Source organism: Pituophis catenifer, unplaced genomic scaffold, assembly GCF_029215685.1.
Source record: "Pituophis catenifer annectens isolate HBS135680 unplaced genomic scaffold, rPitCat1.0.hap2 SCAF_8, whole genome shotgun sequence".
Taxonomy (NCBI): domain Eukaryota; kingdom Metazoa; phylum Chordata; class Lepidosauria; order Squamata; family Colubridae; genus Pituophis; species Pituophis catenifer.
Window position 1 is genome coordinate 64,175,999 of NW_027256888.1, and position 25,239 is coordinate 64,201,237.

Consider the following 25,239-nt stretch of genomic DNA (forward strand, 5'->3'; position numbering starts at 1 on the left):
TTTTTTTTAATAGTGACCCTAAAGGCAGCTAGCTGGCAATCTTCCTACTGCTTTTATGAAGGCTAATCTTATTTTGAAGATTGCTATTTAATTACCAGTGAGAGAATCAGCATGGCATTGTGGTTAGAATGTCTGTGGGAGACCTGTTTTCAAAACTCTGCTTGACCATTAAACTCACTGGTTCAGTACTGATCCCTTCCCCAGGGTGACAATAAAATAAGTGGGAAGGAGAAAGTGAAGTATACATATAAATTAGTTTCCTGGTAGAATATAGGAAACTAAATAAAAGATATCTAATAAATTTTCCTTTTGGTTAGAATAGCACATTTTTCATTTACAAAGACAAATACAGATGATCAAGTCATGTATTTTAATTTACTGGACACTTTTCTTGAGAGACAGTGTAAGAAAAGGTGCACCAAAGCATGCTTTTAGTTTAACATTTCACAGCTTAGTTGTGCAAATATGCTTTTAAAGTAAATGCTGAAGGTCAAAGCTGTCCTTTTTTTCTCAACAGCTTAGATTTAAAGAAAAGTATCGATCTATTCCTTATGGAGTCATAACTGAGCACTAGAAGTTCAAATTTTAGATCAAAACAAATAAATTGTAGCTATAATCCTCAAGATATTTGGCAACACATCCATTAAATTCTGAGAGATTTAGTTCTAAATAAACAAGTGTACGATTTTATTGAATTTGAAAAATAAATTTAAATTAATTACATAAAAATTTAAATGCAAAATTAAAAAAGTTAAGCTGAATTTATGGCCAAACTGCCTGCAATGCCAGTTTACAGAGATTGTGCTCACTCAGATATTTCTAAACCCAACATATTGTTTGAACCAGTGATGGAATTCAAATTTTTTTACTACTGATTCTGTGGGCATGGCTTGGTGGGCGTGGCAGGGGAAGGATACTGCAAAATCCCCATTCCCTCCCCACTCCTGGGGGAAGGATATTGCAAACTCCATTCCCACCCCACTCAGGGGCCAGCCAGAGGTGGTATTTGCTGGTTCTCCAAACTACTCAAAGTTTCCGCTACCAGTTCTCCAGAACCTGTCAGAACCTGCTGAATAGCACCCCCTGGTTTGAACCTAGGAAACCAAACTATTCTGAATCAAGAGTGGGACCGTTCTAACCCCAAAATGAATTGCTAACCAAAGTACTTCTGGCTGGTGATCCAATACTGACTAGGCCTAGGGTCACTAATTCACCAAGCATGTGAGACTAAAAATGCAAACTGTCCCATTACAAACTCACCGGCAAGGCCTAGCAGTCACAGGACATGACTTCTAAAGCCTTGACTGCAGCAGCTGGGAAATGGCCAATGGCCAATGGCCATTACTCTTTTGGCACAACAATCATAGGATACAGGTAGTCCTTGACTTATGACCACATTTGATCCCAAAATTTATGTTTCTAAGTGAGAAATTCGTTAACTGAGTTTCCCCCCATTTTATGACTTTTCTTACCACATTTGTTAAGTGAATCACTGCAGTTGTTAAGTCAGTAATACCACTGTTAAGTGAATCCGGCTTCCCCATTGACTCTGCCTGTCAGAAGGTTGCAAAAGGTGATCACATGACTCCAGGACACTGCAACTGTCATAAAAATATGAACCAGGTGTCAAACATCCGAATGTAAATCACCTGACCATTGGGGATGCTGTAATGATTGTAAGTGTGAAAAATAGTCATAAGTGTGAAAAACAGGCAAAAGTCAGTAATGTTGTTTAGTGAATCCGGCTTCCCCATTGACTGCCTGTCAGAAGTTTGCAAAAAGCGATCACACAACCCCAGGTCACCACAACCATCATAAATACAAACCAGGTATCAAACATCCGAATGTAAATCACGTGACCATGGGGATGCTACCACAGTCATAAGTGTGAAAAATAGTCATAAGTCAGTATCATGGTTGTTAAGTGAATCCGGCTTCCCCACTGACTCTGCTTGTCAGAAGGGTGCAAAAGGTGATCACATGACCCCAGGACACTGCAACCGTCATCAAAATACGAACCAGGTGTCAAAACATCTGAATCGGGGTGGGTTCTACTTACCTTTACTACTGGTTTGCAACGGGGCCGCACGCGCACGCTCGCTTCTGCACATGCGCAGAAGCATTTTGATGACGTCGGGGTCGGTGGGCGGAGCCTCCCGCCGGTTTTACTACCGGTTCTATACAACCAGTGCGAACCAGGGGCAACCCACCACTACTGATCTGAATATAAATCACCTGACCATTGGGGATGCTGCAACGGTCATAAGTATGAAAAATAGTCATAAGTGTGAAAAATAGTCATAAGTCAGTAACATGGTTGTTAAGTGAATCTGGCTTCCCCAACCTTCTGCCTATCAGAAGGTTTGGCAAAGGTGATCACACGACCCCAGAACACTGCAACCCTCATAAATACGAACCAGGTATCAAACATCCGAATGTAAATCACGTGACCCATCATAGGGATGCTGCCACGGTCATACGTGTGAAAAATAGTCACGAGCCGCTTTCTTTCAGCGCCGCTGTAACTTCGAACGGTCACTAAAGGATCTGTGGTAAGACGAGGACTACCCGCAAGCCTTTCACCTTGTTAGTAAGATGGTGTACGCTTCCAGCAGCATCCATGAGGTACTGCGACATGAGAGGCCGCCTATCGCCGTCGACTAATCTCCCCCCCCAAAAGGGGCGCGAAGGCAGCCGGCGGGCCATAACGGGGCTTCTCCCTCCCACTCCACCCCCCCTAACCGTCTCGAGGGGGCGGGGCTCGTTTTCGGGCTCTCCTGACAGCGGCGGCGCGTGAGGCGCGCGGTAGCCATGGCGACGGCTGCGCCTGCCGCCCGCGAGCCGGCGGCATGTACGACCGGACTCCCCGCTCCTTCCCTCTGACGGTGGGCTGCACGAGCCCCCACCTAGGCCCCGGCTGCTACGACTTGCCTTCCCAGAACAGGCAGATTCGAGGTGAGCGGCGGGAAGACGGGGCAAAAAAAAAAAAAACAGCAACAAAAAACCAAGCCTTGCCTTCACTCCCGCCCGAAACGTTTATCTTTTTTTTTTTCCCCTCCCTCGCGCGTCTCTACGTAACATGCCAATTATGTAGTGGCCGGGAAGGGTGGGTGGAATGGATGGCTGAGGAGAGAGAGAGGGCTTTGCTACCATTAACCTGGCAACGCGACATCGGTTCCCAAACTACAGTAGCCATCCACTAAAACGGGGGTCTCCAACCTTGGCCACTTTAAGACTTGTGGACTTCAACTCCCAGAATTCCTCAGCCAGCTTTGTTGGTTGGAAACCCCTGCACTAAACTTTAACTTTCAGACTGTGCGAACAAAGGGGTTCCTGGGAGTTGTAGTTCCAGTATACCTGGAGCTTTAGGCTGGAGAGTAATTTCCACTATGCCTGCCATGAATTTAGAGCAGTGTTTCTCAAACTTGGGAGTTTTAAAATGTTGGATTTCAACTCCCAAAATTCCCTGGCTGGGATATACAGGGATATACTTTTCTGTTGTTAAGTGAGACATTTGTGAAGCTGTGGTGCCTTGGGCCCAGTCTTGCGATACAATCTGGAATGAGTTTGAACCGTTGTGTATGTGTGTGTGTGTATGTATGTATACACACACACACACACACACACACACACACACACACACTTAATATAAATAATAATAATTTTCTCCCTGCAGTTTTCCCTTTAGAATTAGCGCTCTAAAAGATCCTCAGCTCTTTATCCTCAGTAACATCTTAGGTGGCATGAGATTACCATCCAGCCTGAGGGACCCCCATCCATGACTATATCATCAATTTGTTCATTTGGTTTTCTTAATAAAATGCAGCTGTGGTTTGATGCTGCTTTCCCCTACCCTGTATGAAATGATTTTTTATGTTGTCACTAAAATGACATTCTGCTTCCATTATCTTCCTATATTTCTGCTGCTCAGAAAGAACCTCTGGGATGACCTTCACACCTTAGGATCTCCCAAGGACATTACATACTCTTGGCATACATGGGCAAAACATTCTTCGCTCATCCCTCCCTTACCACAATGAGGCAGCATAGCAGAACTTGCGGGGGGGAGGTGTCTTTCATATTAATATTATTTACAGTTGAATAAAAAGCAGAAAAATTCTTAAAAATGCATATATGACTTATTTTCTCTTCAGGCGGCTATGCTCCATTTCTTTCCCTGGCAAGCCGTGGGCTTGAAGTTATTTCTCAAAATGATGAGGATGATATGCCGGGGCCAGGAACCTATGAGATTCATAAAATACAGGTAGAGCCATATCAATAAACCTGATATACAAGCTGTAAGATACCAAGGAATAGTAAATGGATTTATGATATAGATTAAAACTTATATTTTTCAAAAATATTTTTAATCCAGGTTTTCTATTTCTGTTCTAAATTAGTGATTTGTTTGGAGTGGCAGTTCTAAACACAAACAATTAGTTGAGTTTTAAGATTATTTTATTTCCTACTTTTAATTTCTCACTCCTTTCTAAAACGATTGCCAAATTATTCTAAAGTATTTTCTCTTATTACTAGGTGACTGGACTAGATGGTGGATATTAGAATTTGTAAAAGAATAGAGTGCCAAGTACTTCAGAGGAGTTTTTAAATTAGTACATCTGTTATACTCTGAATCATCTTATTTTTATACTTTTGAACTGCATTAACTTGTGGCTATAAAATCCATGCTGAAAAAAATTGAATGTTTTGTTTTAGTCGTTTTTTGTTTAAATCTTAAACTTTCCACTTAAATACCTCTGTGACAACAGTTCGATCAATTTGGCAACATATTACATTCAGTCTTACAAACTATTTATCTAAATGGAATATTATTATTTTAATTCACAACATAATAAAGGGAAGATGGGAGTTGTTTGTTTCATTTTTCATTTTTAAAAGCTTCAGTCCTAAACATTATTTAGCATTTATGAAACATGTATCAGCATAATTTTTGAAATATTCTATGAGCAAGCAATAACACAAAAGCATTCATTTTAAACCAAGGCTGGGGGAACTCAGGTTCTAGTCCTGCCTTGGACATAGAAAGCAGCTGGGTGACTTGGGGCTAGTCACCAGAGGTTCTCTTAGCCCTTAGAAGACAGGAAAGCTAAAGCACATCGAAAAAATGTTGCCAAGTAAAATTTCATGAAATTCACTATGTACTCAACAGAAGTTACTGACAAAAACACACACACAAACACACAGAAATAAACAGAATGTTTATGCTCTCTTCTAAAAAGAAAGAAGTAATTGTTAATAAAGTTATTTTTACTTTTGAATTACATTTTCTTGTTTTTCTTTTAAAATCTGTTATTAAATCTTGATTCATTTTGAAATGGAGACGTGAACTGTGTTGGTTGCTGTGTTTTTGCTTAATGAATATTTAGAAACAGGATATTTAAGATTTAAGTTGTATACAAAACAGATTTAAATGTGATTGCTTTCTCCAATTTAAAGAATAATATTAGTGCACAACTCCAACATCAGAATTATTTTTTCTCACTGGGTATTGAATATCCTGGTGCAACATTGTAAGTATGACTTTTTAACAGCCTGCACTAAATGCCTAGCGGTTTGCATACTAAAATGGCACTATAAAAATAACTGGACTATAAAAATTTAGGAACTCTTTATTTTAAACATTTTTGTACTCTTTACTATAAGTTTATCATTACTATGAAACTACACGTAGATAATAGAAATTCAGTTAGACAATACCAAATACAAATAACGCATATAACAATAAGTAGCAGAATTACTAACTAATAATTAGAATTGTTAGGGGCACAATGGCTGGTGGTTAAAGACAGCCTAAATTTGAGACTGAAGCGCCATCTGACAAGGTGAGCTCCCATTATTTGCCCCAGCTCCTGTCCACTTAGCAGTTCGAAAGCATGCAAATGGGAATAGATGAACAGGTACCACTTTGGTGAAAAGCATTCTGTGCCCCTTGGCATATAGTCATGCTGTCCACATGACCATGGAAGTGTTTTCAGACAACACTGGCTCCCTCAGCTAAGAAATGGAGATGAACACCCCCACCCCCCCAGAATCAGAAACAGCTGGATGGGAAATTTTTGCCTTTAATTAGAATTGTAAACTGCCCAGAGTTACTTGGTTGAGTTGAGTGGCTATAGATATTGAAGAAATAATAGCAACAAACCAATTCACAGGAACAAGGCTTCTATGTTAAAAGCACTTGGGATTAAAAACAGCAGCTGCAGTATTTACTGCAAAAACATTTTGAATAACCAGAATTTTTTTATTAGCTTCAATAAAATTGACAGAGTTTTTAAATTAAATAGACTTTGTATAGAAGCTATTTCTAAAAAGATGAATGCATTGTCCTTTATCTTCCGGTTCCTACTGAACTTCAGTTAGTGAGGGAACATCGATCAGATGCTTAGATCCTGATCAGAACATATGCTATGGCATACATGAAAGAGAGAATGATTTTCTAATTCCTAGCCATTTTTGATCTTTTAGTGCTTAAAAAAAAGCTCCTTAAAATGGACCAGGCGATAAAATCCTTCATTTTTAGTCAGGCATGTAGTCAAAATAGTTAATAATTTTAACTTTTATGTAGCTGGAACCTGTGAGATTGGTTTATGATTTATTGTATTGTGTGAATCCAATCTGTTGTATTCATTTAAAAAGTCATGGCAACAATGGGCTTGCATGATTTCTGAACAATTTAATCTTCTTTCTTCTTTTATGAGTTTGATTTGTGTAAGCCACATGATAGGATCTATATTTTCATTCTTGGTAAGTTCATAGAGAGTACAGTATAACCAATGATTACTGATGCATTATGGATGATTTTCCTGTTTTTTTTTTAACTCCAGAAAACTATTAAAGGAGGCAAAAGTCCTCAAAACAAGGAAAAGCGTTTCCAATTTATAATTAATGATACACCTGGTCCTGGAACATACTGCCAACCTCCTTCACTGAGTCCAGAAGACAGTAAGACAAAAAGACAATTGAAAATGCCTTCTGCACGGGTATGGCAACATAAAAATGAATATTGTTGGTTTTTTATATGAACAGTTGACACTGATAGTAACTTTTATGTAAATGTTTTCTGTAGTCAGGTACTTTCTGAAAAATGTCCAGTAAAACACAATACATTCTGAAAATTTCTGTTTTGTTGAAGTTGCAAATATAAGGACTTCGAAGCCTGCATTATATGGAAATGTATTATTAGTTATTCAGATACTTGTATGATTTTTGTTCTTCTCTTGCATACATATTTGAGGGCAATGGGTTGAAAAAAATTACTATTTTATTCCTGTAGTGGTTACCAATACTTCTGTTCCAACTTTTTTATATGGCTGCAGTATGGTTTCTATATGATGAGATTTTTGCTCTGACAATTTTCTTAGAGCAAAATGAACTGATTCCACTTCACTGACAATTTGCTATGCAAACATGAGCCTCTATTTCAGGGTGGTATATATATGCCTGTCACTTTCTTCTTGAAGGGTTTTCTGAGAACCTTGGGCAATTTTTGGCAGAAAAATAATTTCTTTCCTATAAAGACTACTTCTAAAACTAAAACACTATTTCTCTGCATTAGGGATGTGCAAGCCGTGAATCTTGTGAAGGCAAACGTTTTTGATGTAGATAGACCAAAGAAAGAATTGTTTCAAAATGCTTGAAAAAGCATTCTGGATAAAATGTTTTTCAAGGAATTTTATTTGTAGTTAATAAAATAATTGAAACTAATCACCTAGAAAATTGCAAAAACAAGGTATCTTTGTCTTGGAAATGAAATTATATTCCCTTTATATACATATATAGAGATCTATCTTATGGCCACTCTTTTTATCATAAAATGGAGCTACTGTCAGTATAATCCTTCTCCTTCATCAGCAATTTCTTGATTTCATTGGACATTGGAAAGGAGGTTCAGGGTAGAATGGAGACAGTATGAGTGGCTGAATTTTCATCAGACTCTGGATCAAGGAAATCCATCCTGACTCTTTTAGACATCTTAGTGGCCTTTGATACCACTGAATATAGTATCCTTTTAAATAGCTTGTAGGAGTCAGGGACTGGGTCCCTAGGTTGCAGCAGTTTTACTTTCTTCCTTAGTGAATTGTTCTAATCGGTGACCATGAAGCAGGAAAGATCAACTCAGTAGATACTCCTTGGTGGGATGCTGTGGTGTAGGGAGATTCTCTGTCATCTCTTTTTAAAAAAACATTTATATGAAGCTACTGAAAGAGTTCATTCAAAGTTTGGGGTTCAATATCATTAATATGCTCATGACACTTAGATCTACACCAGTAACCTGGTGAAAATGGTGATCCATTTGAGATTTTATCCCAGTGCCTCGAGGCTGGGAGGTTTAAACTAACTCCTAGCAAGGCAGAGTTTCTGTTTGTCTGGAGTTCTTTATCTGCTCTGTCTTGATGGGTAGTTCTACCCTTGAAAGAGGAAATCTGTTATTTGTGGGTTCTTTTGGACTCATAGATGCTGATTTAAAAAAAAACCATGGAAGTCATAGACAGGGGAACGTTTTCCCCAGCTTTGACTGGTATACAGTTGCAACCATACTTGGGTTGGGAGGATCTCTACAGAGGTCTTCATTCTATCTCTCGTTACGGTTTGGTTTGGTTAATTTTATTTTATTTTGTTTTTTATTCATTTTGGAACTTTCATTACTTGTATATTTTATCTTGTAAACCACCAGGAATCCTTAGGTTGTCTATATGTATGATAAACAAACAAACAGTTGGTAATTTATGAAAGATAGACCAATGGGATGCAATCAAGAGAGCCCATTTTATAAGTAAATGTTTTCTGACAAAGATGGTAGTACGTTTATAACAGTATCTTACAAGGCCTTCCACAACTGGTATGTTTTAATAGTAAGAGACCTCATCTCCAGTCTTCCAAGCTAATTTCCAAGTAATTATGCTGAATTTAGGGCAAAACTGGATATTTGTGATAATTGTGGCAATTATCAAAATAGCTCATCTGAATTTTTAGAAAATTTAAAGAAAATGCTTGATTTTGAACCTTTTGGGAGGTAATTAAATAGTGAACTCTCTGAAAATCTGGAACATAAAGTACCAAATGAAAGATATTATTGAACTGGAGAATGAGAGAAGACATTCGGCATGGTCATCAAAGGTGAAGTGTCAGGCTTACTGTTCAGAAACTCAGTTACTATAGCCTTTAAAAGGAAATACAGAAGCTAAGTTCTGTAATAAGATGATTTGTTGATTTATTGTGCCACCAAGTCAATGTTTAGTCTTGGTAACTGTCTAGATTTGGCAAGATTTCAGAAGTGGTTTGCCATTACCTTCTTCCTAGAGCTGAGTAAGAGAGTGAATGGCCCATAGTCATTCAGTTGGTTTTGTACTTAAGGCAAAACTAGAACTCACAATCTCCTAACATGTCAAGTTCACCTATTATGTTTCCTGTGGTTGTCTCTAAACAACTAAATTATAAAATTCCCAATTCTTGCCAGCATTGGCAATAGAACTTGTGCATTCTCTGTAGTTCTTCCATGGAATAGATAAACTATTGGTTCCAAATAAGAAAATTCCTCACTATTCAAGGAACCACTCAGGTAAGAGAAGCACCAGATAAAAGATAACTCCATCCTTTGATAGAAAGAATGGTATTAAGAGAGATTACTACCAATTGATCTCTCAAAAATCTGCAAAAAAATACATTTCAAATTCATTAAGAACAGTTCTTCCCTTAAATTGGGCTGTTGAGGTTCAGAAAACCTGGATGAAATGGAATGGAAAATAAATGATATTTTTATATTATAGGACTATAGTTCAAAGCCAAACATACCCTGTTTTCTTTGTGATGAAATTCAGTTGTGTAATTTGATGTTCCTTTGTAAAATAAATTCCAATCTTGTATTATCGATAGAAAAAAAGATTTGTAGCTCAGGGTTGAACTGTGGGTGTGCTCTGAATCTGGTATGCCACGAAAGTGAGCACCAAGTACCCCACAATCTTGTATTATGATTTATGGTTAGAAGAATGTGTTGTAAAGGAACTAATAACACTTGTTTATTTCCACAGAAAATTGCAGGCTGTATCAAATATTTTCGAAAGTCAGAGGCTCCATCTATTCCTTCCCAGGGACAAGCATTTGGTTATGAAGAAGCTGAAGATGGGACACTTATAAAATTTAGCCAGCCTGTAAGAGACACTACTTTGGGACCAGCATACTATCAAGTATATGTAAGTAATTTTAAAAAATGGGGCACTGTTCTTGGCTCCATAGGATTATAAATTGATACTCAGAGCTTCTAGAACCCAAGAGTCCTAAATTGGGGTTATCAGGAAAAACCATATGTTAAACTAGAAATAAGTGATTTTCTACATTAAAAAAAAGCTTTCCATTTCTTAATTCTTATTATCACTTAATTCTTACTTCACTTTTCATTGGCAAACTCAGTGGCTTTGGACAATTAATCAGTTACAGTATCACCGAGTTTTAGTGCTTGCAGTGTTTAGCTTGAAGTGATCTATCCAAGGTCCTGAAAACTTTGCCTCTTTATAGTACTGTGTGGCTTCACTACTAAATCTTGGGCATTCCTTTACATTTATTTATATGTAATCCTCGACTTAACAACCATTTGTTTAGTGACTGTTCGAATGGTAGTGGCAAAAGTGACTTATGACCATTTTTCGCACTTATGACTGTTGCAGCATCCCCATGGCCACGTGATCAAAATATGGGCAACTGGCACGTATTTATGATGGTTGCAGTATCCCGGGGTCATGTGATCTCCTTTTGCAAACTTCTGACAATGGAAATCAATGGGGAGGCCAGATTCACTTAAGAACCATGTTACTAACTAAACATCTACAGTGAATCATTTAACAACTATGACAAAAAAGATCATAAAATGAGGCAAAACTTACCTAACAATTGTGTTACTTAGCAATTGGTTCAACTGTGGTTGCAAGTCAAGATGTACCTTCATTTTAGGATTTTGTTCACAGATTGGATTCTCTCTATCTTTTAGGTTCCAATCAACTGATTCAACTTTTTTTAGCTGATGACTATCCCACTATAGCTTTATGTTACTTTATTTTAATCAGTAGTTATTAATTCAATTAATATTAATGTTCCCTAATGTTCCCAAGAAGTCGCCTTCTTGGAATGTTGTTTCTGGCATACTATAGATACACATACACATTTAAGTATACACATACTTACAGCCATGTATCACTGGCAAAATTCATAGTGGGCTGGTAGTAGAAATCTTTATTATTAATTTCAAGTAAAATTAGCAAGTATAGGTTGACAAAGTGGGGAAGATAGGAGTTTTATCTGTGAGGGTTTCTCTTTCTCTCTCTCTCTCTGTTTATTATTCATTCTTGCCTACTCTTGATTTAAATTCTGAACCATTTTGCTAGCTATCTCTGTAGAAATACTTTCTGTATATAAATAAATGCTCAGAAAACTTGTGAAAGGCCTTGAAGTCTTGTCAGAGGCTTTGAAGCATCCATGACAAATATTCAAGCGACTGCAACTGTTCCATGGATTTGAGAAATGGATCCAGAAGTCACTTTGCTCACTGAATTATTTTCATAGAGCTAATTATTTCTATGTGCAATGAAATAATTCAAAAAAAGTTTGTAGATATTTCATTGTATATATGTAATTGCTTTCAATATTTAATTTTTTAACCTTAGAACCTAGATAATGTAGAATATATATTTATTTACTAAACGTATATGCTTTGGTCTGATATTTTCTCAGATCTTAAATCTGCATGTTTTTTTATTCAACAAAACATTTTACTCTGAAAACGCACATATTGCATATTCAGCACTTTGTGGAAGTCCTGAGGCAACCGCAAAAAATCTTTCACAAGCTACATCTTTAACAATAGAGAACAATAATGCAACCTTTGTGCTTAGCTAAAATAAATATGATGTCAGTATAATATTGCTTGTAATTCTATGAGCTGAAGGTGAAAAGTAGTGGTGTTATGTTATTCTGTTTCTGTTGCCTATTGTAAAATCAGTTCCAAGGGAGAACCTCTTAAAAGATTGTTCACCAACAGAACTTCATCAGTTGTTTCCTACAACTTAGATTTTAAGTGTCTATGGAGATTCACATTCATCCAGGTCATGGTTGTCCCAAAGGTGTTTTTTAAGAGGCAACTGGACTTTCTGGTTTTTCTTTGAGGATGTTTCACTTCTCATCAGTGGTGAAATTCAAATTTTTTTACTACCAGTTCTGTGGGCGTGGTGTGGTAGGCATGGTGTGGCCTGGTGGGCGTGGCTTGGTGGGCGTGACAAGGGAGGGATACTACAAAATCTCCATTCCCACCTCACGCCAGGGGAACGATACTGCAAAATCTCCATTCCCACCCCACTCTGGGATCCGCCAGAGTTGATATTTGCCAGTTCTCTGAACTACTCAAAATTTCCGCTACCGGTTCTCCAGAACCTGTCAGAACCTGCTGGATTTCATCCCTGTTTCTCATTCAAGAAGCTTCTTCAGCTCTGACTGGATGATGGGGAATGGAAGGATTTACACTCTTTGCAGGCAGCTGGTCATTTGCATTCTTAGATCTTAAGCCATTCAAAACCATTCTTACTAAGCTGCAGCCCATACAAGATGGCTCTGCCCTTTCTCAGATATTGGATGGAAGGCCTATATTTGCACACAATCACCAAATCTGAAGCAGGTTCCAAAAGCCACAAGTTACAGCAGGACAATGATGCCAATATGGGAACCAGATCCTATAAAACTCAGATATCTACTTTGCCCTCATAACAGCACCATTGCAGGCCCCAGCAAGTACATTCACAGGATTAGAGGCATATTCTCCAGCTCTTCCTCCAGTGTAATATGTACCATCATTTGCCAGCAATGCCCTTTTGGATTCCGCATAGGACAGATGGGACAAATTTTTCATAAAAGAATTAATGTACACAAGTTTGACATCAGGATTGAAGCCAATTCTAAAGTAATATTAGAACAAGTACTCAATGGCAAATCCCAAAGTGATTTTTTAAAAAAGAATATCACAGTACCATTGAGCAAGAAATTGTTTAACTTCCATAAATGAAAAGTTTTCAGCAACCTTTGAAAATCCCAACAGACAGAATGGTTTTTTAAGGCATTACAATTGTAACTTGCAACTACATAACCAAACTGCTACACCAGTCTAGCCCTCTGGGCATATGATGAAGTGAGTTGCAGCTCACTTATATCTTTTAATAACATTTATTGCTTACAAAAACTTGCCTCTTAATTATAAGTTTTCAGGCAGTACATTAGAGGGCAGCAGAGTCATTCAATGGAGCTGCATGGATTTGGGACTGTAAAGCATTTTGCTATGAAAAATTGCCTGCATTAGATATTGCAAAAGAAAAACCAAATCTTTTTGCTTTTAAAAATATTAAGGATATCTTATTAAGAACGAAATGAACTATAGATGATTCTATCGATGCATCCATGTTTTATTATGTATTTATGATTTATTTATGTTACTGGCTTTGTTTCCAAAAAACGATTTTTTTCTTTATTATAATATTCCATAGTTATCTTTGAGTATTCTTACTGATTGGAATGTTTATGCCCAGGTTTCATCTTGCTTATTGCCACTCCTTGATTTCAGTGCAGAATGGGAAGAATTGTGTTTGCAAAATATGGAGTAGAAAAAGGTGCTATGATAAGGATGGGACTGCTATGTCTTGAAAATCTTACATGTTATAAAAATGGTGGTCTACAGAGCCTAAATAGATATTGTAGAGTTTCATGAAAAACAAGAAGAAATAGAACAGGCACTTAGTTATCTGTAAGAAACAACTTACCTAAGTTGTTTCAAGTGAATTGTTGTTAGTTTTTTTTTTTAAAAATCAGAACATAAGTTCTCCTCAAATCTGCTAGATCTTAGTTATAAACTCAGGGAGGGCAAAAGTCTAAAATCTGCTAAAGCATCTATGATTTTGTTGTTGTTGTTGATAATGAAGTCAAACTCCAAGAATCACTTCTTGATTTCCATCCAAATTGCTGCATAACCACAAAAATAGACATAAGTATGGTATCCGGATTCTTTTTCTTCTTCTTCCTCCTCGTCCTCCTCTTCCTTCTCCTCCTCCTCCTTCTCCCTCTCTTATTGCAGATTTGTCAACAAGCTGGTTAAAAATATAAATGGGACAGCCATTGATTTGCACTTTAACTGTGTCTGGGTTTAATATCCCTGAAGCACAATGAATTCTACTTGGACCAGGAAGAGCCATAGTTAAATCCTTATCAACCATGGGGCTCAATAAATGAGTTTGGGCAATGGCTTTCTATCATCCCCATCGTATTTCACAAGGTTGTTTGCAACTGTTCTGGCCCAAGGAAAAAAAATATAAATAGGTCATGGAGGTGAAGTTGTCCTCATGTAGCAAATCTAGTATAGTATCATATAATATTTTGATTTATTCTTTTATTGCAGACAGTGAACATCACACTGTTATGAGTATTTCAGGATTAAGAGAAAAGGATAGAATGTAAGGTGTTTTTTTTTACCCTTTTGGAAGACTACATGACATCCAGAATCAGTTTTGTGAGACTGGCAGTTATATAAATTTAATACCTACATAGTTAAAGAATGATTGTAGGAGACCTGCTTCAATTTTTTTTATTAACATATTCTACCCGATGCACCTTATATTTTTTATTTTGTTTTTTGAGAACTGCATACACAGCTATGACAATGATTCGAAGTGCTTGCAGCTGGATGCTTTTAATAATAGAAGACATTTCATATTTCTAAAAGCTTCCTTTCCAAGCATTTTGAAATATGATAAATACTTATTTCCACCTGAGGCAGTATGGGATGTAATCTGAAATCTGTGTAGTCAATCTTACATATTCATGCTAGGAATGCTGACACTGATAAATTACCTAATGTTGGGAACATGCTGGGAAATACCTGGGCTGCTGCTGTAGCACTGAAAAGACAGTCCATTAGTGGCAGAATTAATGCACTCTGGGACTTTTAATTCTTCATGGAATCTATTTCCATATTTAATTACTGGAAAGTCGTGGAAAAAAGTTCTAAAGCACCTTCATCCATTTTTATTGTCAACGGGAGTGTCGATTAGCAATTCTTCAAGTTATATTGCAATGTTCACTTAAAATAATGCACCTCCTTGCTGAGTTTGCTTCAATTAAACCATATTTTATTTGCTAATGACATAGCAAGATGACAGCGACCTTGAAGTTGGGATTGTCAAGATTTCTTGGCAAAAGGGGATGATGATTTAGAGTTAAGAGGGCATCCATTTATTCTGCAGTCTGTGTTTTTAAAAGGTTTTTTTAAAAAATAAAAATTCCATTAGGGATTAGGATTTTATGTGAGTAATGCACAGGTTAGTGAGTTAAGTATCAAGTCAGTTTTATATTGTTTTTAATGCTAAGATTAACCTGGATATAGGGAAAGAAATAATTATATTCAATTTATTGAGTCTGAGAAAGAATAGCTTGTAGTCAGAGTGCCTCTTAAAATTGTTTTCAGAACTCAATTGCTAAATATGCTTTTCGTAAATGTCACAAAGAGATATTGACTGAAATGTTCTTTCATAGATACCAAATTTAGTTATTGGATTTTTAGGTTTGTAATGAAACAAAATACATATTTTCATAACTGCAGAAGGAATCATAGAATCAATCCTTTAACATCAATCCTTTTTTCAGCAAAAGCTGAAGCCACATTTCACAGCAAATAAATGCACAAAAAGCAAATAATATATAATCCATGTTTTTTAAAAAAATCTTTGATGCTCTATAGTTAGCTGCTGCCAGAGAATTGCTGTTAATCTTCTGCTATAGCAAAAAGATTCAGTTATTTTTACATTGCCAAAGCTTGCAACAAAGATGGTATATCTTGTGCAATTTACAGAAGCAAATTTTTCTGTACTACTGCTACTAGTACTGCTATCATTCTATATTTTGGTTTATTCTACTATCAAAAGATAATTATGGCAATTTACCAGTAAAAGTCAAAATAATATACTCAATTGTTCTTTTAATTTCTTTGGTTAGGCTGGTTTTTTTTTTAAAAAAATACACTTCCACAATATTTTTGCAACATAAATATATCTTCTTTCCAATTACCATAGGAAGAAGCAAAGTAGTACTGAGATTTACAAAGAAACAGCTATTAAACTGCTTGATGAAGTTATTGGTGAGGAAACTGTTAAGGCTGGAACCATGATGCCATTTAACTGATCGGCCTATTTGAAGTACAAACATAAGATGAACAATGCTTGATCTAAGTGAGTTGCAGATCATAGCTGAGAAGTTCTGAATTGGTGAAATAGATTTTCAGCCATTCAGAATGCAGAAGGAAATGTAACATTATTTGAATTAACTTTTTATTTTAATTTTTCAAAAAGCCTTGTGTCTCTATTGATGTTTTTTTCATTTAGACACAGTTTTGTACTTGTTATATAGTTGTACTGAATGAGTGAATTATTGAGATGTAGTTTTTCTAAATTCGTAATATAAATCTTTTTACATGTAGAAAATATGATCTAGAAAGGAGCAGGTTAGTCTTACCTACGATAGGAGATAGATCTTCCCCGCCTTTTTTGCTACAAGGCCATTATGTACTTCAGTAGAAAGGGGAGGATGGGGTGTAAGATTGTGTCACATATTACCTATAGAGCTGCAAAAAAAGTACTGCTCACATAACCATGGAGAGCTTTGCCTGCTGTTTCTGCCAGCCTGATTATCACTCTTATCAGGTGATTTTGGCAGAATGAATTTGCTATTTGCCCATTATCATTAGCTGTTTGAAATTAATTACTTGTTCTCCAGCCAGCGATTGCCCTGCTGCTAGTTATTTGTTTTTCAATCAGCATTTTGCAACTGAGTTATTCGAAAGAGGAAGTGTCCTCTCTTCACCTACATATGTGTGAACACATTGCATGCACAAAATACCAGTGCACAATACCAGTGGTGGTATTGACTTACTTCGCTACTGGTTTGCAAATGTGAGTGCGCACACTCTGTGCTCGCGTGTGACACCTCTAGGCATGTGCAGGACCTTCTGCGCATGTGCAGAGCGTCAAAAACGGGACCTGATGACGTCTGGGCGGGTGGGCGGAGCCTCCCGCAGCCGTCTCTACCTGCTCACCTGAACCGGATAGAACTGGCTGAATACCACCACTGCCTCACACCCTGCAATAAGCATTGCCGTAGGGGAAATACGAAGCATTTTTCTCTTCAGGAAGGCAGGCACAACAAAATTTGAGGAAGCTCCAAAAAAGGTGCCTTTCCTTTCCATTGCCCTGGCTTCTAGTCTTTGCCACTATCTCATTCTGAGATTTCATGTTGCTTCAATGAGAACAAATATCCTAAAGTAGTCTTCAATGGCAGCATTTTTTTAAAAAAAAGAAAAACATGTTGATTGACGTCTCTTGCTACTGTTGGCATAAATGGGTTTGGAAAATCCAGTCTGTTTGTAGACATATGAGCACTTTTGAGCAAGTTTCCTTGTTAGCAGCCCTTGCTGAAGTGGCTACATGAACATAAGACATCTCAAGCTTTGTATTCATTTGGAAATAAGTTCCTTTAAATTCAGCGGGACTTATTTTTGAACACACAATGTTAGAACTGTTTATTTGGTGACCCATACAATTAATTCTGAATCTTGTTTTCTTTTCAGATTTGAGTAAAGCAAGGCAAAAGAGAATGTCATGGTGTCATGATAATGTAATCCAGTGTAGAGTAATATGATTATTGGTATATGAGTGGACTGTAAGAGTTTTAATACATCTTGGTAATACAGGTAGTCCTTGAGTTATGACCACAATTGAAACCAAAATTTATGTTGTTAAGTGAGACATTTGTGAAGTGAGCTTTGTCCCATTTTACGTTCTTTCTTGCCATAATTGTTAAGAACAGAAGTTCTTAAGTTAGTAACATGGTTGTTAAGTGAATCTGGCTTCTTCATTGACTTTGCTTATCAGAAGGTCACAAAAGTTGATTACGTGACCCCCTGCGACACTGAAATTATCATAAATATGAGTCAGTTGCCAAAAATCTAAATTTTGATCATGTAACCATGGGGATGCTGCAATGGTTGTAAGTGTGAAAAATGTCATAATGTGCTTTTTCCAGTAACGTAGTAACTTTGATGGGTCATTAAATGAACTGTTATACATTGAGGGCTCCCTATAATTTACTGCTTATTTGGAAATTTCTTAGATTTATGAATATACCTTTTAGAAACCACTGGATGGTGCTCTAATTCCATTCCTATAACGCAATTGTATTTTTCTGTTCTTTTTTCTAGTTTTGAAAGTAGTTACAAACTACTTCATATGTAGCATTGTCATGTACATAGAAAACAGTTGTCTGCTTATCTATGTTCAGATTTATTCAACTGATTCACTGATCCAAGGGAAAAACTGTTGACAGATATTTTCTGCTTTATCTATTATAAATGTATTTGTACCAGATCTGTGGTTGTAATAATGATTGGTTTTATATATGCATAAATTCAATTTACTGAGAAGAAAAATATAGTAGTTGCAGGATATGAATTAATAAATATGTATTTTTGGATTTGTTCGTGTACATAAAATGCAAATTTTCAGTTTTTGACAGTGGCAAGGATTATTCATTTCTGTCTGAATTATGCAGTATATTGATTAACTTTAATATTGCCTACAATTACTGAATTTATACTATGAAATATGTAGCTCAAACCTTGCTTATGTCTTGTGGGGAAAAAATGAGAATAAACTCTGTATTCATTTTTTTTCAGAATGAAACCTATCCAACTTTGAAATATAAAGGAGTGCATTTTGGCAGTTTGAGAGAAAAGCGTCTTGAATTTAAGCCACATGAGGGCCCTGGACCTGCAGACTATGATATCATTCCGTATGTAATTCAACTGGTACTTTGAATCATATTTGCCCCTTGTAACATTGTAATCAACAAATGTGTAATTCTGGGTGGGGTGGGGAGAAGACAGGGATGACACAGTTGCCTTTTGAGGGTTGTTTGGAGGCCCTATTCCAAAACCAGGATAATGAAAAGTGAAACTAGGAGAGTGTTGAATAATTCTAAGTATATAGTTCACAGACTCCTAAAATCGAAGTAATTTAGGGGAAAGAAGCTCATCAGTTCCCCAGTAATTGGTTCTGTTCTTGGACTAATCTTAACATAACTTTTTTTTCCTAAGTTCAACAAGAATGACTCTTGCTCCATTGTATTTTGTCTTGCTCCTCCCCATGTGTGTGTGTGTGTGTGTGTGTGTGTGTGTGTGTGTGTGTGTGAGAGAGAGAGAGAGAGAGAGAGAAAGAGAGAGAGACAGAGAGACAGAGACAGAGAGACAGAGACAGAGACAGAGACAGAGACAGAGAGACAGAGAGAGACAGAACAGATCTAGATCTTTTTCTATTTCCAACACTTTCAGATTTTTTAAAGGTTCTTTCCTATCTCCCTGTCTATTTTGTTCAAGTTAAATACACCCAGGAGTCTCTCTTCTAAGCCCTTGTTCTCAGTCTTTTAAATCATGATAGACGTATGAGTTGGAAAATCTTTTTCAGGTCTCTCACATTTATATCTACAGCTTACAGTGGCTAGATGTAGTCTTAGGGCTTCAAGTTATGCACTTCTCATTCAACCATGCCCCTCATCAGCTTGAAGATACAGCAGCTCCCAAACTTTCTTCTCCCTTTTCTCTATTCTTTCATGCCACGCAATTAAATGGTTCTCAATGGTTGCATCATCCCTCTCATCTCCAATTATCTTAATATTAACTATTGTTTGTTTCAAAGAAGCCAAACTTCGTTATTATCACCTACTACTATATACTGTCAATTTAGTGCTCTGCTAAGTAGCATGTTCTGAGAAATGATTGAAGGCAGGAAATTTGTTACTTATTCATGTTGCCTGTAAATAATGTTAACTTGTCAGCCCATCTGTTTTTTTATGATCAGTGTTACTCACTGATAGTTATCTCCTTATGAGTCCCTAGACTAAATCTGCTTTTTCAATATGTGCATGAAACTCCTTCTAGTCAGAATTTAAAAAAAACCGAAAGATGCTTTTTCTTGATTCATTTAAGTTCTGAGGTCAATCTGCACACGAAGACAAGATATCTGAGTGTTGAAATATGCTGATTCCTCTATCATGGTCATCTTTGAGTTGTTTTTCTTATAGTCTTACTTACTTTGGCTAAGGGTAAAATAACTTTTATGGAGAATAGAAGGGAAAGGAAATGAGGATAGAGTTGATTTGAACTCCTATCTTCTTGTATGGTCCTTTTACTCCTTAAATTACAGGATTCCACAAGAAGAATGCTAAAAGTTTTTGAAATAGGAATGCATTAAAGATACAAAGCACAAACAGATTAGTAATAGTGAACCCAAATAGTTACAGTTTAAATTTCCATAGTTTTATAAGGTACTAATTATTTTAATTATTTTAATTAATAATTAACAATTAATTAATTAATTTATTGTTATTTTATTAATTTGATTTTGATACATCCTGACACCAACTGGAACGGGATTCATCTTATTTAAGTATCTAAACATCTGGTTCAAATTAATCTTTTTAAAAAGCGTGCTATAAATAAAAAAAAAGAAACCTGGGAGACAGGAATCTTGCCTTGAACAATTAGTTATACTTTTTAAAAAACATTTTTCCCTGTGAAAATCTCTGGTTTTGGAAAGTAATATGACCTCAGAGTAAAGCAACTAAAAACACAAAGAAGCTTTTAAATGTTAAGAAGAATGTTAAAAAAAATACTACGGTATTTGTAAAGAGCCGGTTTGGTCCAGTGGCTAAAGCTGGAAATGGGGAGATCATGAGTTCTAATCCCGCCATGAAAGCCAGCTGGTTGATCTTGGGCCATTCTCTCTCAGTCGAATTCACCTCACAAGATTGCTGTTGTGGGAAAAATAGAAAGAAGGTATGTTGAGTTTGTTTGCCGCCTTGAATTATTTGTAAAAAATAATAAAGACATGAATACATAAACTAACCATTGCTAAATTATTGCAAGAAACATGATTTTATTCCATATAGTAGTTACACAGCTTTCTAGGCTTCCTCAGCCTCGACTGCAGTTCGATTAGTAATTTACCTGCGAGAAGAAAACTTGAAAATGAAAAATAGATCTTATTCCATTATATAAGTGGAGGCTAGGCTATTAGTGAGCAAACTGGCTTTTCATTTGTTCTTGCAAAAGCAGCTGTTTTTAATGTTCCTCTTGGGGGAAAAGGGTAAAAGCATTTTGTGCATGTTTTAGGAGCTTAGGCATTTAAAAGGCAACTCATAAATCTCCTCAAATTTTCTAAAGGGAAAGCGCAGTGCATTGTGAAAATGTCAACATCAAGAAGGAAGACAAGAAAAAATGTGTTCTCTATATTCCACGGTATCATGAAGAAATAGTATTACAGGAAGGAAAAAAGGTAACGCTAACTGAACATAGTCATTTGCAATATGTAGAAAATTATTTATGACGGGATTTGAAAGTTCCCGTTCGAAACAGCATATGTTTAAAAAAAAGGAACATGAGCTGTGGAATAAAAATAATTGGTGGGCTTTACAAAGCAGGGCTTTTAGAAGAAGATGAATTTGCATAGACTTAAGCAATCTTTGCAAAGTATGATATATTCTTGTTACATTATTATAGCACATTGTATTGTATGACTTCTGAAAGTCATAGGAGAATTGGAGAAACAGCAGGAGAAATGCTGTATCATATTTCTTCCAAATAGGAAAAAGACAACAGTTTTCACTCTTCTTTTTCAAATATAATCTTAGGATGGTTTTCAGTTTGGTGAGTCATTCCTACAGTTTATGGAGGAGTATCCATTTTTTTTGGGTCTAATTCTTACGCACTCATGCTGTCCCTCTGTTCCGTCTATTTATCTATCATGTCCATATTGCTCCAGTATATCAAAGAATAGCTTGATTTGCCAAGTACTGAGATTTAAGAGGATTATTGTGTAAGAATTATAAGATGAGTAAATAGGCTTTTCTTCTTTTGTTCATGTGGCTCATTCCCCCTTCCCTCCCTTGCTACAGAGAAGCAGGTCTTCTCTGCAGCACAGCCTAACTCTGCAGTGAGGTTTCACCTGAAATTTAAATGGTTCCTGGCATTTTGAAAAGTCCTCAAGATGTGATTCTTTATCCAGGGTTTTGGCAAAGATGATTGATGCCACTTTTCTTCTCTTTTCTTGTTCCCATCTGTTTTTGTTTTCTGTTTTCTTTTCTGTTTGTATTTCCTGAAATGTTACTTATTTTTAAATGTTTTAACAATTTATAAATCGCCCAAAGTTGTTGGAAAATGGATGGCATATAAATTATTATTATTATAGCAGTAGCAATAGCACTTAGACTTATATACCACTTCATAGTGCTTTACAGCCCTCTCTAAGTGGTTTACGGAATCATATTTCCCCCAACAATCTGGGTCCTCAGTTTTCTGACCTTGAAAGTATGGAAGGGTGAGTCAACCTTGAGCCAATGAGAATCGAACTGCCAAACTGTTGGCAGCCAACAGTCAGCAGAAGTAGCCTGCAGTACTGCATTCTGACAACTGTCTTATTATAAACTCTATATATGTATAAGAGTAATGGCAAACCTTTTAGGGACAGAGTGTCCAAACTTTAACCCAAAATCCACTTATTTATCGCAAAGTGCCAACATGGCAATTTAACCTGAATAATAATTACTACCAGCGGTGGGATTCAAATAATTTAACAACTGGTTCTTTCTAATGACTGGGTGGGTGTGGCTGGAGGGGGGTCATGTGACAGAGTGGGAATGGCCAACTCTACATCACTCATGTGGGTGGTGCCTGTATGAGACAGGCAGGGTTGGGGAGGAATCCAGGGATCTCTGGTGGGTGGGGTGGGTGGGGCGGGGTGGGATGGGAGGAAAGAAAGAAAGATCCAACCTGTTTGTGTGTTCCTGAGTGCTCCTGTTTCTGTGTAGCACTATCCCCACAATGCTAGCAGCTGCTGCTGCCCCCTTCTTCCTTTCTGTTCCCGCTGCTGGGCAATCCCGTGTGAAGAAGAGGGACTAGCAGAGAGGGGAGAGTGCGAGGTTGTCACTTCTGGGATGAGAAGACCTGGCAAGCATCTGGGTCCGGCTCACCTGGTTTATCTTCCTCTTGCAGCCAGCTTTTCCAGGCTAGCTTGATGCAGGCTTCCTCCCCAGCAGGGGTGAAATGCTCCTGGTTTGGACCGGATCACCCGATCCAGTAGCGATGGCGGCAGGTGGTTCGGAGAACTAGTAGCAAAAATGCCTGCCCCCCCCATGCCCAGCTGAGCCGCGCAATCATCAGAGGCTTTTATTTTTACCTTTAAAAGCATTTTTTCTACAACCTCTTTGGTTGAAAAAATGCTTTTAAAAGTTAAAAAAAAGCCTCTGATGATCATGCTGCTCAGCTGGAATCGTCAGAGGCTTTTAAAAGCATTTTTTTACAACCTCTTCGGCCGAAGAAAAAATGCTTTTAAAAGTAAAAAAAAAAAAAGCCTCTGATGATCGCGCTGCTCAGCTGGGATCGTCAGAGGCTTTTAAATGCATTTTTTCTACAACCTCTTTGGCCGAAGAATTGGCCACGCCCACCCAGTCACATTACCCCCCCCCCCACACACACACATACCAAGCCACGCCCACAGAACCAGTAGTAACAGATTTTACATTTCACCACTGCTCCCCAGGCCCCCATCCGCTTTCCCTGACAGCTGGACAAAGCTAGGCAAAAAGCCAGCCCTCACTGTCACCCAGATTTACCGACAGCGGGCTTGGAAAGGGCAATGTGAGCTGCGCTGCTGCCTGCGTCAAGCTAGACTGGGGAGGGAGAGAGTGCGAGTGAGCCAGCTGTGCTTCTCTCCAGTCTTCGCCCAAAGTCCGTGCAACACCAGGAGGCTGAAGTTGGAATTTCTGCCCCCCTCTGACCTGCATGTACCTTGGCAACAGGACTGTTTTTCTCCATCCCCTTTTCCTGTTTTGGCTGCTGGATTGTCGCAGGGGGACAATCGTAGCTTTGCTGCCCATTGCGGCTAGGAATCTCAAAGCCAAGCACAAACGTTTCTGATGTAGCCAGCCCAGGTACTAGATTGGCCCCCTGAAAACTCCGTCTCTTGAGGAGCCCGGTTGAACTTTTGCATGTCACTCGCTGAGGCAGAGGGTGGGGTGGAGCTAATAGCTGTCCAAGCTAAGTGCTTGAAGAAATCCAGCTGGCCAGTGGGGAGGCGGGGCATCCCAACACTGGCAGCTCTGCAGGAAATGAAACTGCTTTTTTTTGTCAAGCCGAGCCGAGGCAGGGTCGCATTGCGGCTCTGTGTCGTAATGGGCTTCAGGAGGAGGACGGGACCCCGTCTCCCCATTTGTGAAGCATGCAAGTGAAAAAGTTTACTCAATCAATTCCAACTTTGCAAGATCTTCTTCTTTCGCGAGAAGTTGGAATTGATTGAGTGAACATGATGGAGAAACGCGATTGGAGCTAGGCTGGGGCGACTGCTCTGTGCCCACAGAGAGGGCTCTGCATGCCATATCTGCATGTGTGCCATAGGTTCGCCATCACGGCTATATAGCATTGATACCATGGATAATAGCATAACAAAAATTTTAAGGGCTTTATCAAATTAAAATCTTGACAATTACAAGTTTATTTTATTATTTGTCCATTAAATTTTTTTCCTACTTTTTATTTGTGAGTTCAAGATATGTATATAATGTTTCCCTTTATTGTTTGTCATCATTTCAGTTTCAGAGGCTCTTAAATTTGGGTAATAATCCCATTGCATTTGCTAATTCTTGGTGAAGACTTATTTTTATTGAAAACTGTTCTCAGTTGGATCTTCCTGAACATAATTTAAGGATGGTACAGGTAGTCCTTGATTTACAATCATTTGTTTAGTGACCATTCAGAGTTACAACAGCACTGATAAAACTATCTTATGATCGTTTTTCATACTTACAACCATTACAGCATCCCCACAGTCACATGATCAAACAGTTGCACTGACCTGGGGCCATGTGATGATGATTTGTGACCTCCTCAGCTAGCTTCTGACAAGAAGTCAATGGGGGAACCCAGATTGGCTTAATGACCACATGGTTCACTTAACAATTGCAGTGATTCGTTTAATAACTATGTCAAAATGGTTGTAAAATTGAGCAAAACTTACTTAGCAATTGCTCTGCTTAACGAACGAAATTGTGGCCCTAAGTCGTGGACTACTTGGTTACTGCCTTTGGTTGTACATGAGA

General features: G+C 37.7%; 1 protein-coding gene across 1 annotated transcript in view; it reads left to right on the plus strand.

The window, feature by feature from the left end:
- The first annotated feature begins 2,849 nt into the window (after window positions 1-2,849).
- The window catches only part of STPG2 (sperm tail PG-rich repeat containing 2), a 196,667-nt gene continuing 174,277 nt past the window's right edge, over window positions 2,850-25,239 (plus strand). The window contains exons 1-6 of the mRNA XM_070949093.1: window positions 2,850-2,955; window positions 4,155-4,264; window positions 6,846-7,001; window positions 10,050-10,211; window positions 18,767-18,882; window positions 21,311-21,422. Of these exons, the coding sequence (XP_070805194.1) occupies window positions 2,850-2,955; window positions 4,155-4,264; window positions 6,846-7,001; window positions 10,050-10,211; window positions 18,767-18,882; window positions 21,311-21,422 (762 nt within the window). The remainder of the gene's footprint in view (window positions 2,956-4,154; window positions 4,265-6,845; window positions 7,002-10,049; window positions 10,212-18,766; window positions 18,883-21,310; window positions 21,423-25,239) is intronic.